The sequence below is a fragment of the Dermacentor albipictus genome, chromosome 5 (genome assembly GCF_038994185.2).
Source record: "Dermacentor albipictus isolate Rhodes 1998 colony chromosome 5, USDA_Dalb.pri_finalv2, whole genome shotgun sequence".
Taxonomy (NCBI): Eukaryota; Metazoa; Arthropoda; class Arachnida; order Ixodida; family Ixodidae; genus Dermacentor; species Dermacentor albipictus.
Window position 1 is genome coordinate 113666567 of NC_091825.1, and position 14336 is coordinate 113680902.

The following is a 14336-nucleotide window of genomic DNA, read 5'->3' on the forward strand; positions in this document are numbered from 1 at the left end:
CTATAATGCCTATCACGCTGGTGACGTCTTTGGTGATGATACCGTTGATGATGATGACGCTCTAATGCTCGTTATGGTAATAATTTTGATTATGGCGATGATGATCATGATGATGGTCCAAATTTATATCTTCCGCAGGAAGCGGGCTTCTTCTAGCCCTAATGATTATGATGATAACGCTGATGCCTATGATGCTTACGATGACGATGCTATTATCCCCACGACATTAGTAATATATCCACGGTAATGATGATAATAATATACATGACGTTGACGAGGACGACGACATTTCAGGCGCGTCTTCGTTCAAACGCTCCCGCCGTGACGTTGACGGTCGCCGGTACATCGATTCTAACGGTTTCTATTCCCCGCGTTAAGGCGTGGCCTCCGAGATTGCACCGAATCGCGGTAGTGGCGCAATCTCAGAGTCCACGTTTTAAGGACAACCAATGCCCCGCACTCACCGGCGGCGGTGACAGTCACTGGTACATCGATTCTAACGGTTACTTTTCCCCGCGTTAAGGCGTGGCCTCCGAGATTGCACCAAATCGCGCTAGTGGCGCAATCTCAGAGTCCACGTTTTAAGGACAACCAATGCCCCGCACTCACCGGCGGCGGTGACAGTCACTGGTACATCGATTCTAACGGTTACTTTTCCCCGCGTTAAGGCGTGGCCTCCGAGATTGCACCAAATCGCGGTAGTGGCGCAATCTCAGAGTCCACGTTTTAAGGACAACCAATGCCCCGCACTCACCGGCGGCGGTGACAGTCACTGGTACATCGATTCTAACGGTTACTTTTCCCCGCGTTAAGGCGTGGCCTCCGAGATTGCACCAAATCGCGGTAGTGGCGCAATCTCAGAGTCCACGTTTTAAGGACAACCAATGCCCCGCACTCACCGGCGGCGGTGACAGTCACTGGTACATCGATTCTAACGGTTACTTTTCCCCGCGTTAAGGCGTGGCCTCCGAGATTGCACCAAATCGCGCTAGTGGCGCAATCTCAGAGTCCACGTTTTAAGGACAACCAATGCCCCGCACTCACCGGCGGCGGTGACAGTCACTGGTACATCGATTCTAACGGTTACTTTTCCCCGCGTTAAGGCGTGGCCTCCGAGATTGCACCAAATCGCGCTAGTGGCGCAATCTCAGAGTCCACGTTTTAAGGACAACCAATGCCCCGCACTCACCGGCGGCGGTGACAGTCACTGGTACATCGATTCTAACGGTTACTTTTCCCCGCGTTAAGGCGTGGCCTCCGAGATTGCACCAAATCGCGGTAGTGGCGCAATCTCAGAGTCCACGTTTTAAGGACAACCAATGCCCCGCACTCACCGGCGGCGGTGACAGTCACTGGTACATCGATTCTAACGGTTACTTTTCCCCGCGTTAAGGCGTGGCCTCCGAGATTGCACCAAATCGCGCTAGTGGCGCAATCTCAGAGTCCACGTTTTGAGGACAACCAATGCTCCGCACTCACAGGCGGCGGCGGCGGCGGCTCTGCGGCGATGCGCGGAGCCGCTCGCGCTGGCCCTGGACGTCGTCGCCGATCCGTGCACACTCGCGGCCGTGGTGGTGCTCGAGGCCGCATCCTGCTGCTGCTGTTGCTGCTGCTGCTTCGAGGACGCGGTGAGAGCCGCGGCCACGGCCTGGGCCCGGGCGGTGGCCCGCGCCGAGGCCTGGCTGCTGCTCGTGCCCGACCGGGTGTGCTCTAGTCCTTGCCTGCGAATACCACGACGCGCGCGCGAACGGGAGTCAAGACGAACGAAGAGTTTCAGGCACGTTTGTACGGCGCAGTCGACCGGTTCCTACCCCGTCTCGACTCGGTTTGCAGCGATGCGGACACCTATCGCCGCTGGAGCTAGAGAAAGCGTGCCGAACGTTTCCGTTGTTCTGAGAGAGCAAGGGAGGAGTCGCGGGATCGGAAGTGAACGGGTCCTAGTTGTGCTCCTAACTCGAAGCTGAGAGCGGCTCCGAGTGCTCTTAGCAGCGACGAGTGCGGGACTCTGAACGAATCGGGGGAATGCGTTCCACGCGGGCTCTCGATTTCTACAAGCCGAATGTAGATTGCACCGCGAAAGCACTCTGTAGTGTTTGAATAGACCAGTTGAATGTACCATTATACTCCGTATCATCGCCTTCACACAGTGCGTCGTTTTTGTCAGCCAACCGGTGACGAGAGCCGGCTGATCGTTTCAATGTAGTGCTCGTCCATTGTGCGCTACGAATTCTTCCATGATGCTTTTATCCAGTTGGCGTCACTGGGAAGGCGATCAGAGGTGGACGTTAGAGAATCCCTCCTTTCGATCTTTCTTATTTTTTAAATCCGACTGGTTGGCCGACGTTGCGCAACTTTCCATCGCCTCTACGACGTTTCAACGATAAGTGTTGTTACATTTATCGGCAGCGTTACATGATACGTTCAATCATTTTATGACATTCCAGCTTTTTCTTGCAGAAGCTTCATTTTACACAACCGTAGTCGCATCTCACACCGACTCGAGCAAACAAGGTTTTGCTTGTAATTGTTAGGATCATCCTGGTACTTGACGCACCCCAGGCCCGCCGAGTTTCGTGGCAGCGGGGGACACCCGAATTCGCGCGAGTGCTCAGCTACCCGATTATTAACAAAATTTCGCTGTAATTAAAATTCAGGTTACTAACCTTAGGAGGCATCTTTTTTTTTTTTTACCATGTCAGTCATGGTGACTCCATGTGGACAAACAACGCACTTTTGAATGCTGCTAACATTGAGGACAAACAAACAGAATTCAAACACGGCGTTTAACATAAACGCAACTTTCTACTAACCAAAAACATCATAAGTCACTTTAGTGCGTAGGGTAATCTAAACTAAAGCTGATTTAAAAGGTGCCGTACCAGGTCTGGCGCGAAGTTCAACGAGTTGTTCTGTATCACGGCTATTCATTCGTGCTATTTCACGCTTCGGAAGGTCCCGTACTCAACAATAACCGGTGCATCTATTTGCAACAAATATTTCACAACTTTTCCGTGGTACAGCGTATCACCTACAAGTGGTGAATATACATAATTACTGATTTTTGCATTTATAAAAACTGACTCTAGGTGACGTAAATATTTACGTCCGTTTTTCTTTCTTTGCGAGTTTCGCACCATACTTCCAGAAAAAAAATGTATATACACTTGGACGCCTCGGCATGCACCCGGTCACTACTCGGGTGGCCGAAAGGGTTCCCCCACCTGGTGGACAGTTGCTGTGCGCGGGGCAGGGTGGCCGCGCCGCCCGTGTAGCGGACGCGTCCGTTTCGCGCCCGGTGTAAGTTCTCGGCCGTCATGCAGGTGCACTGCAGCTCGGAGCGACCCCGTGATGGCGAGCTGGGCGTGGACTGGGGCTTGCGCTTGCTGTTCTTGGATTTCTGCTGCGGGGAGGGAGAGGGAGAGAGAGAACGCCGTGGGAACACTCGGCGATTACGACACTCTACTGCTGTCAGCTGCTACGCATGTATGTATGTATGTATGTATGTATGTATGTATGTATGTATGTATGTATGTATGTATGTATGTATGTATGTATGTATGTATGTATGTATGTATGTATGTATGTATGTATGTATGTATGTATGTATGTATGTATGTATGTATCGCTGTTTTATGCCCTTTCATGCCATGCCGTGCTTTGTTCTGTCGCACATTCAATCAGCTCGTCAGTATCGCAGGGAAGTGTTTCTGTTTTGTTCTTTCGTAAACGGATTACCCGCTGTGGTTGCTTAGTGGCTATGGTGTCGGGCTGCCAAAAACGAGGAGCGTATAATCGCGGCTACGGCGGCTGCATTTCGATGGGGTCGAAATGCGAAAGCACCTGTGTACTTAGATTTAGACGCACGTTAAAGAACTCCAGGTGGTCCATATTATTTCGGAGTCCCCCACTAGGCACGTAAAACCCCATAATTATGTTATTAACAGATTTCTGTAAAGATATTGACGTAAAAACGGCTGCCCTACTCCACTTCTGTGTGTTGTAGAGCGAAAAATAAGTTGGGAAATAATAATAGGGATAACAATAATAAATGTAAGGCTGATCTTGCTTGTTGGAACCTTTCATCCAAGTCAGTACATGGAGAACCCTTCACCAAAGGGTAAAGAGAGCAAAATGTGTCCTGCATTTGCGTGTGTGGACTGTAAGCAGTTATATGTTATTTAGGACTACATCGAGGCAAGCTCATCACTGAATCAACGCACATACTCTTCCATGCATGTTTACCATTAATTGGATTAATTTGTAAGCCACTTACTATGTTGGACCAACTTTAACTCGATCACAGAACAACCCTTTGTGTAGCCAATGCGGATTTTTATCGCCGCAATAAATGATAAACAGGGCCACCTAAGATATATGCGCAAAACAGGGTCACTGTGCGCTTCTTCCTCTGGGCAGTCTTAGCGATTACTCAAAGAATGCAATGTCTTACGAATTTGGTGGTTGATTATTTATGGTTTCCAAGTTTACTGTCATGTTCTTGCGTTCTCCACAAAAAAAGACTAAAAAACATGTACAAGCATTTATGCAGTTTATTTTGATTGAAATGACGAATCGCCACGAATGTGACTTTAATACGGATATGTAATTTTGTCTTCACCGCGCTGCAACAAAACATTGCGATAAAGCGACCGCATGTTTTGTTTTGCTACGCGTTCTAGTACGTGTCAAAAAACGACCCTGAAAAAATTATTTGTTTCTCAACAATTAACTCAGTGTTTGAATAATTCAGAAGTTGATCCATTACGCCACCAAGATTTTGACGAGGACCACAACAGACGACGTGGTCGAAGACTCCATGTTGGGTTCTGACTACAAGAGCTGCCGTAATCGAAGTTGCGCCCACACAGAGGCGCCAGCACCACATCTGGTAGCTGAACACACCACCATGTGTTCATCAGAAGAACGATACAACGGTCGAGGCGGCGCGACAGATATTTCGTTATTGAACGCTAGACGGAAAAACATGTAATAAGTGGTTCTTCGACGTACCTTTGGTGGTTCTAACTTGAGCGAATAGGATGAAGACGCCTTCCGACAAAACTTGAAGGCGGGGGACTACGGAAGTGAAAGAAATAAAAAGAAAAGGAGAAAACTTGAGCACGATATGTCGACTGCACCAAATCAACTGCACAAAACTAGACAATAGTTCCAACAATTTTTAATCCATTCCCCCTAAAATGATGATAAAACCACCTTCGCTCAGTTCCAGTTTTGCTGCTTATTGTCGCCAATAGTTACATATACAGAACAAAGTACAAGATGGTCATAGATCCTTCGAAAAAATTACAGATACCAACAGAAAAATACTTTACAAATCCCCACCCCGACCGCAATCTGATGCGTTTGCGATTCACGCGAACAACACTTCCACTTGAGCGAACAGTTTCTTACGGTCCATTGAGCGTCGCAGAAGCGAAGATTTACTTCGTTATTTAGGGAAAGTGAGGGAAGAACGAGATGGTGATAAAGTGACAACACGTACGCAACATTCTCGGAACTGCTTGGCGTCCAGAGGTGAGGTGAAGTTGAGACCCCATGTGTCACCCGTGTGCGAATCCTTCCAGTAGACAAAGCACTCGGACGCCTGACCAAGCCGGGTGCCTGCAACATCGAGCGAAGCGAAAAATGAAGACAAAGAAACACTCACACAAACAAGGAACACCATAATATCTTTGCAGTCATAGATGCCCACAGAAGAAAAAAAATGTGGGACTACTGCCCATACGTAGGTAGTCGTATGGACGCCGTTGACACGCCGGCTGACACACGGACGTTGACACGTGTTTGACAGACGGCCGTGTAACTGGTGTTGTGCACAGCCCGCATTTATTCTCAATTCGACACCCTCGCCACTAACATACCTTCGCTCGTTGTCGCACCGACCCGCCCTACGCCCACTGCCCTTTAGAAACCCCCCCTACATATATATATATATATATATATATATATATATATATATATATATATATATATATATACATATATATATATATATATATATATATATATATATATATATATATATATATATATATATATATATATATATATATATATATATATATATATATATATATATATATATATATATATAGTGGTGAGGAAAGCATATGTCGCCTTGAAGAAGACAAGTCCACGTGTCGAAACGTTGGCTCCTGCTTTCGCCTTGTTCTCGTTTCGCTCATCGTCCTGAGTATCCATCTCCCGCCTTCCCCTTGTTTTCCCTGCTCGCAGGGATGTCGCATAGCGCTCTCCCTCCCGCGTCCAACGACTTTCAGGGCTCCCAGCAGGCAGTGCAGCAAATAAAGCAACTGAACGCTTTAGGAGCAGCCAAAGGGAGGACGGGGAGCACTGACCGGGTTGCACGAGCCTGACGTCAAGTATCTTGTCGACCTGCGAGTTGTAAGCGGTGATGTGGAAGACGCAGTCGGGAGAGTCCTGGACGCAGGTGATGTTGACGGGCACCAGGTCCTCTGACACCTGCTGCCACTTCACGGCGCCGCCCTGGCCGCTGACGTGGAACACCTCGGCCCACAGCCTGCACCCAAGGTTGAAGCTCGTGTCACAGACTGTCACTCTGACATTCTTTATTCTTTGAGCGAAATGCCTGCTAAACTGCTATCAAGAGAAAGGTAAGTAAACAGAACCACTTACTGGACGCTCTACGCAATACAGCCGCACGAGGAAAGCAAAAAAGAATGCTCACGCGCAGCAAACACCATTTATGCATCGTTTACTCTTACCGTCAGCCATCCTAGTCTTCAAAGCAATGTCTTTCTTTGGCTCTTCTCCCCACTTCGCGGCTTGTATGTTTCTGGGTGTTTATGGAAAACTTGACACACTACATGTCTCTACTTGCCGCAAGATAAACTTTAAATAAATAACTAAAAACGCATGGCGGTCTGTTTCGAACCCTGATTCCCCAGTCACAGAAGCCGTATGCTCTAACCGTTATACCAGGCACGGATGCTCCGGAACTTTTCTTCGCGTCTCTCGTTGGGTACAGTGACGCTGTGGCATGTTTCTGCATGGTCAAGCACGTGGCGTCCTGCGATTGCACACGTTTTAGTGCTGGACAAAAGTGCAGCTTTCTCTGCAAGGTCCACCACGGTTGCTGAGGCACGCGTTCGTCACCGAAATATGCAGCGCGTGTCTTGTAATGCGGCAAGCTATCGCTGACGAAGACACCAACGCAAGGTTGGTTGTGACGGTATTGATTTACTTTTGTGAGCGCGCATGCGTGCGTACGTATGCGTGTGCGTGTGTGTATGTGCGTTCTGCGCTCACGTGCAGTATTAGACTGCCACCTCATTTCTGGTATCTGCAGTATCTACAGAGTTGCGTCAGTGATACGACTGCATTAGTCGTATTTTGTTCTTGACGGCCTTCGCTGTGTTCATTGCGCAGACATGCCATGGGTTCGTTTGGTAGATTTCTTCGTTTGTAGGTGTCTTTTGAATGCGATGTATTCCCAACTCCTGCCTAAGGTCTTGGCACTGACATTAACTTTACAACGAATAAATAAATAGTAGATGCGTGCAAATGGCAGCAGTAGCAAAAAAGATCGATAGAGCAGTGCGTAAGGCAATTCGAATAACCTTCAAACAGTGAGTCAGCTAATCAATGTAGCGGTCTGCCATTGCTTTTAAATCGACCGACCTTGTTCGTACAATACTTGCTTATGTAATACTTGTTTATATAATACTTGTTTATGTAAACAACGGTATTGCTCTTTAAGCGACTATGTAAGTGGCTGACTTATAGATGTATTTTCTGTATTGGACCAGGAACTAGGCACATATGCTATTTGTTGAACAATTTTTATGCGTTTCTTGAATTCGTTAAATAAAGCTATTTTTGATTGATTGATTGATTGATTGATTGATTGATTGATTGATTGATTGATTGATTGATTGATTGATTGATTGATTGATTTCAGTAAGTTCTAAGCAGACGCGCAGCTGATCTGCTGCCGCCGTAATGCCAGTAGTCCTCGGGACATTTCCGTAGTACTTGGATATTCAGTTATTTATCGCAACGGCAACCGTGTAGTATTGCGTATTTCACTGCTACGGTTAAGGATTCAAGTTCTGCAAGTACTGCGCGCCAAAGCAAACATACATATCTCCATAGCTCCTTCACGACGAAGGGTAGCACAAGGGCATTGTCCATCTGCATATAGTATAAACGTGCGACAAACAGCAGTACGAGCATGCTTTAATCGAAGAGTGTAGGAGAAATTTGCCTCGGCGTTTTCTTCGAGATTAAGATCAGCAAAGCGCAATTAATATGATTTATGCGCTACGTGCGACATTAGTGTCACATAAAGACTACCGCCAAATTTCCTCTGCAAGGGAAAACAACAAAAGAAATTTTAATTTTGATGAAAATAACAGCACGAGTTGGAGTTTGCGACTGAAATAATAAGAAAGCTCTTCATTTGAAAAGAGAATGACTTTCTGGCCCGCGGTTCTTGGAAAGAGACCAGATACGACGATCGATGCACGCCTTATGTCGGAATTCCCAGGGTCAGAGCAGCGCGTGGTAGTCTCTGCTATCGTGGCCAAGGGTGACTCAGTGATAATGGTTACTGATCTGCGCCTTCACTTCTGACGAGCACTTGCGTGCGCGAAAATAAGAGTTTATTTAAGCTCTTGCTTTCTTCTTCATATAGCGCCCCCCCCCTCGACCCCTAAAGCCCACGTGCGTGAACGTTAATGTGTTCTTTGTCGGCGACGCTTTGCCCGTCCTTGAACGGTTGCTTGGTGCTTGAAGTGTAGAGGTTTACCTTCTCCACATAGTGGTGATGGTGGTGGTGACGATGATGACGATGACGATGATGATGACGACGATGATGACGACGACGACGACGACGACGACGATGATGATGATGATGATGATGATGATGATGATGATTGGTGCTTATCGATCTGCCTTTAGTATCAGGAGATCAACGAGGAAAAAATCCGGATCTGGCTAAACTGTAATATAAAGGTGTAATGTCCTGATATAATTAGGGGCGAGGTATTGCCACCGGGTGTGGGTGACCATATGCAGGATGGCTAGCACACTAGTAGTGCTCTAATCTTCCTAGCCAACCTCCCAGTTGAAGCGGCAGTGTGACTGAGAGGCTTGTTATAGAATGACAAGGACATACTTTCTTTTTTCTTAACAAATTGAAGGTGCTGAAGGGGGGTCTTTCAAAGGCCCCGTAAGCAGGACAAGATGCGTGGTTTCGCGCATACTGAGGCCTAAAAATTTTTGCCCGAGACTGCACACAAATTAAGAAAATCGAGCTAAGTGAAAAAAATTGCCCGGCGATAGTTTTGCTTTTCGAAGAACAAAACAAACGTAATGAAGAAAGAAATGTTCGTAATCAATAACAATGCCTGATATTAGGTGTTAGCAGAGCAAGACAACTCGCCATAACTTGCGTGGCTTGCGAGGGGAATCGTACGAGGGCCGTCCTAAAAGTAATGATCCACAATATTTTTTCTTCTACGCAAGAATGACAGCGCAACAGGATCGGTGTTCGGTGCACGTGTGACCATTCTGTCTGCAATCAACATTGGCTATTTGGTATGAACAACTTATATAATCAAGCCACCAGTACCACAAATAAAATAGCAGCACACGATGTCTCGTTTCGTCTACGTGCGACAGTATTTCTAACGAAAGAGCAAATTTCAGCCGAAGAAAATCATGGGAGGCTTCCGTCTGCGTTGGCGACGTATGAATGCGTTAGAGTTTTGCGTGAGGATTGGTAAGAAGGATAGAGGTGGCACTTTAATGATGGCCAGACGAGCACTGAAGATCAGCCAAAGTGTGGTCACCCTAACGCCCTAGCAGCGTCGATTGAAGCAAACCAGAATACAATTGACGCGCTCATCAAGGCATACAGGCGAGAAACAACGAACGAAACGGCGAGAATGCTTGAAGAAGCACACGGTGCAGTCCATATAATTGAAAGAGAAAGTTAACGGAAGATAAATGACGCTCAATACGATGAAACACTGTAGAAGCTCCGTCTCCTACTGCGCAACAAGCGGCTTGCAAAAATGCAAAAAAAAGTCAACGTACAGAGAGAGAGAGAGAGAGAGAGAGAGAGAGCGCATACCAACTGACAGTGCGCGTCCTCCCACTTCGCGCCGAACAGTGAAGAAACTTGACAAATGTGGAAGAGTAGTGCTGCAGCAACCGCCTCAAATACGATCAAATGCGAGGCCAACGATGCGAGACAAAGGAGACGTTCCGCGCAGCAGTACGTTACCATGTGACTCTCTCCGCGCGGATAGAACGGAGTTCCATCGGACGAGGTACCTCCAAAGGTTTCCCGACCGGTGCAGAAAATTCATACGGAGAAACGGAGACTGAACAAAAATGAACAAAAGTGTGGAAAAAAACTGAAACGGCAAAGTTTTGCTTTTCAGTAATGCAGCGTAATTATTTGGGAAACGTTTGTTGCTTACACAGGTGCAACTGCAGTACGACTCGGAAATCTCCCTCAAGACGGTTCCGTGCTGCCACCTATGACCAGGACTTCGAAATAGAGCAGTTTGCGTGGAAGAAAATGTGCACCAGCTGCCGCTGGCACAGTCTTTCTCGCCAAAAGCGATGGAAATAGACGGGGCCCTGCGCCGCCCCTGCCCTCTTTTCGTAAAAAAAAAAGGAGTCACTGTCACACAGCAAATGTGTTAGTTGTTCTCTTCTTTCTTTGTGTGTGTGTCTTTACATAACACGTCATAATGCAACGTAAGCATGCCACAAAATAATAATATGACGGAGGTTGTAGATAATGAGAAATGTATACATTGATATTTACTCGTTGTTTACAAGGGCAAAGGGAAAATGTATTACGGTGAAATCGTGCAGGTAGAACGTCGTCTTCATCGTCCCGACGATCACCTGTTTCTTCCTGTCAATCCGTAACAATATATGTGAACTCAAGACCTCAACTGCGCGTTCGTTCGTTCGTTCGTTCGTTCGTTCGTTCGTTCGTTCGTTCGTTCGTTCGTTCGTTCGTTCGTTCGTTCGTTCGTTCGTTCGTTCGTTCGTTCGTTCGTTCGTTCGTTCGTTCGCTCGCTCGCTCGTACGTTCGTTCGTTCGTTCGCTCGCTCGCTTGCTCGTTCGTTCGTTCGTTCGTTCGTTCGTTCGTTCGTTCGTTCGTTCGTTCGTTCGTTCGTTCGTTCGTTCGTTCGTTCGTTCGTTCGTTCGTTCGTTCGTTCGTTCGTTCGTTCGTTCGTTCGTTCGTTCGTTCGTTCGTTCGTTCGTATAATGTGTGTAATGCCCCAAAGCAATAGAGAAGTTATGACAGAAAGAATGGTGAGAGGTTCGAAGCAATTTTGACCACGTAAAATTCACAGCATTTGCACACAAAGCTCCGGACACGACCACTTTTGCGCTTCCACTGCATCGGAAAGCAGTCTTCACGACCAGAAGTGTAACCACACGAACCTTTTATCGAGCAAGATAACGACAAAAGCACTGGGCTAACGGGACTAGTCAGGAGCAAAACAGAAGCGCCAAAAATTATTTGATGAAAGTGGTTTGCTTCGGGCGACCTAAATCTAAATGAATTGCAGTGTGCACGAAAAGGTGCCACCATATACCATATTGGTAGGAACTGGCAGGGTGAGAGCACTTCCTGTACATACAACTTGTCTTGTATGTGAACTCAACGCAGTTTCAAAGGTGCCAATAACTACCCGAAAAGGCAGTCGTCGAATCTTGCTTCTCCGCAATAAAAATCTTTGTGAGGAGAAGCACCCTACAGTGAGATTTGCAGATTGGAATTTGGAAGCAACCATATTGAAAGTATTCGCGCACGAGTATCACTGGGACAGGTCCCCATGAAAACGGCAACACTTGTTACTAGATATATAAAAATTAGTCACAAATAACAAATCAAAATACAGTTTTCATGTAACATCAGCTGTGACCTAACGTGGTTAGTTTCGAGTAACAAAAACTAAATGAACGGTGGTGTGCACTTCAAGGACTCCACAACGGTGATCTTTGCAGAAATTTGTAGAAGCAATTGCAATTCGGGTATTTGACGCTGTTTCGAAAAAGTAAAACCGCTGTCCTCTCTTCCCCCCTCGCGACAAAAAAGTGGTAAAATTCTAGCTTCTCCGCAACACATGCGTTGTTGAGGAGAAGCCCATTTCTGTTTTACAGTAAGCTTTGCAGGATGGAAGCTGCCATAATGGAAGTTTTCACATGTATGCATAACCGGGAACGGTTACCACGAGAACGGTAAGAGTTGTTTATCTCTTCATAAAACTTTCGTTAGAAGTAATTGGTAAAAGAAATTAACCAAAAATTCAATTAACAAAATTTAGAAGAGAGAAATTGGCAGTTTCGCCCATAGGCGCAGCGTGGAAAGCGATAACAAAGTTGTAACGTTGCGTTTGAGGTGCGCACACGTTGCTTCAAAAATAGGCATAGGCGATCTCGCGCGACACAGCTCGCAAGAGCACGTCTGCTGCGCAGCAAGGACCGCGCCCTGTCAAAACATTTGGAGGACGCTGAAGCTTCGCCTTTAAAAGTGGAACACGATAGCATTCAAGGACCCCTGACTGCTTTTCATGCTTCCCTGAAACTGCAGCTTATGTAACTGTAATGTTTACCGGTAAACGCTGGCGGCGAACGCTACGCATGAAGGCAAGCTTTCTTGTAGAAACACATCCTCTTTGGCGGGTCGATCTCCTGTTATTGTTTCGCACATCTAATATTTCAGTCTTAGAAGAGATAACATAAAGGATATGCGCTGTCGGCTTTGTCATTACATTTGTTTGTGGGCTGCCGCTCTCAAAATTCCGAGGAATAACTTCGCAAAGAATGAAAGGCAAGGTATGAGCAACTGGTGGTAGCAGAGTGGTTGGGTTTGCATGATGAGAAATTTATTGGACCGAAATTCGTTTTGCCGAAGCCATGCGCAACGCTGGACGTGGTACGCCGGACGCCAACGCCGCATTTTCTGCGACAGGGGTGCCCTTAACGCTATCGCGTTAAAAGCCAGGCGTGCCACAACACCGTCGCCATGAAGAGCGCTGGCAGCCTCGTCACCTACTCGCGCACATCGACGGTGCACATGATGAGAGAGACGGAAAGCCGCCAGCGTTCCCTTTGTCAGCTGAAACAGTTTGATAGATTTAGCTTGACGTCTTATGTGCGCTCCACCGAGACCGGCGCATGCACAGCGCTGTGATATACACACAGCTTGGCAGCATGGACGCTGGCATTTGTGCGCTCAACGCTCACGTCAGCAGGGAAAGCCACCATGCTGCCCTCGCTCCGGCAGAGCCAACCGAGCGGAGCAGGACGGTGCGTCCACTTGGTTTCGTTGGTTTTTTTTATGCGAAGCATACTAGCCGCACAACCACGCTCTTCCTTGCTGCGCCGCGCGCGGCCGCGTAGCTACCATATGACGTCATAACAGCTGCAAAAGCGGAGGCTCAACTCGAGCGCTCGCTTGCGGCCGCGTAGCTACATAGCCGGGTCTCAGCTCGTGCGCTCGCCTGCGGTCGCACAGATGGTACTGCGGCCTAACTCCCGCTCCTCCCGCTAGGGCACTGACGTCACAACAGCTGCAAGCCAGGCTCAACTCTTGCGCTCGCCTGCGGTCGCACAGCCGGTGCTGCGGCCTAACTCCCGTTCCTCCCGCTAGGGCACTGGCGTCATAACAGCTGTATAAAAGAGCGGCGCGCTCTCGTCGAGGCCAGTTTGGTTGCATTTCGCCGCTCCGAGCGAGTAGAAGTACTCCCAAGTCACGACCAGGTCCAAGGTTGCTTGTTAAAGGCTAGCATGCTTCGCATCCTGGGCTTAACCTCAGCTAAGCCACAGCCATTTCTTTTTCTTTTTTTTTCAACCAGGCGCACTGCGCGAATCGACAGATCTAACCTTCTACGCGCACGCGGGCAGCGCATGCGCCCTCGATACCAGGACAGTACGACGTCGCCGACAGCGCGATCGCGCCTCGAGGCTTCCCATAATGGCTATCGCATAATCGCTAATAGTTTTTTTTTATTCACATCTGCTGCGACCGAGGCTGCCCCATTTCGCTTCTCAAGATGGCGTTCAACTGTTGGTATCATTAGGAGATTGCATATCCCTTTATGCACTATTTCACAATAATGCATCATTTAGACGCGCTGCATCAGTTCTTTCTATAAGACGCCCTGATGCTGAGCACGAGAGCGTAGGGTAGATTCCCAGTTGGGGACGTGGCGCAATACAATATAGTGGCCCAGTACACAAAAACACACATTTACCGATCTTTGGCTTCCGTTCAAGAACACCAATTGGGCGAAAAG

The 14336-nt window shown here is 47.6% G+C and overlaps 1 protein-coding gene across 8 annotated transcripts in view; it reads right to left on the reverse strand.

Annotated features, from left to right (window-relative positions):
• Positions 1–14336, reverse strand: part of sif (still life) — a 251444-nt gene that overhangs the window by 154730 nt on the left and 82378 nt on the right. For 6 of the 8 annotated variants that reach the window (XM_065454834.2, XM_070538773.1, XM_065454833.2 and 3 more), the window contains exons 3-7: positions 6378–6559; positions 5504–5622; positions 5011–5076; positions 3222–3400; positions 1480–1721 (exon numbers count right to left, since the gene is read on the reverse strand). In XM_065454834.2, coding sequence (XP_065310906.2) covers positions 1480–1721; positions 3222–3400; positions 5011–5076; positions 5504–5622; positions 6378–6559 — 788 coding nt within the window. The remainder of the gene's footprint in view (positions 1–1479; positions 1722–3221; positions 3401–5010; positions 5077–5503; positions 5623–6377; positions 6560–14336) is intronic. The other 2 variants (XM_065454836.2, XM_065454839.2) reach the window with 1 other exon arrangement.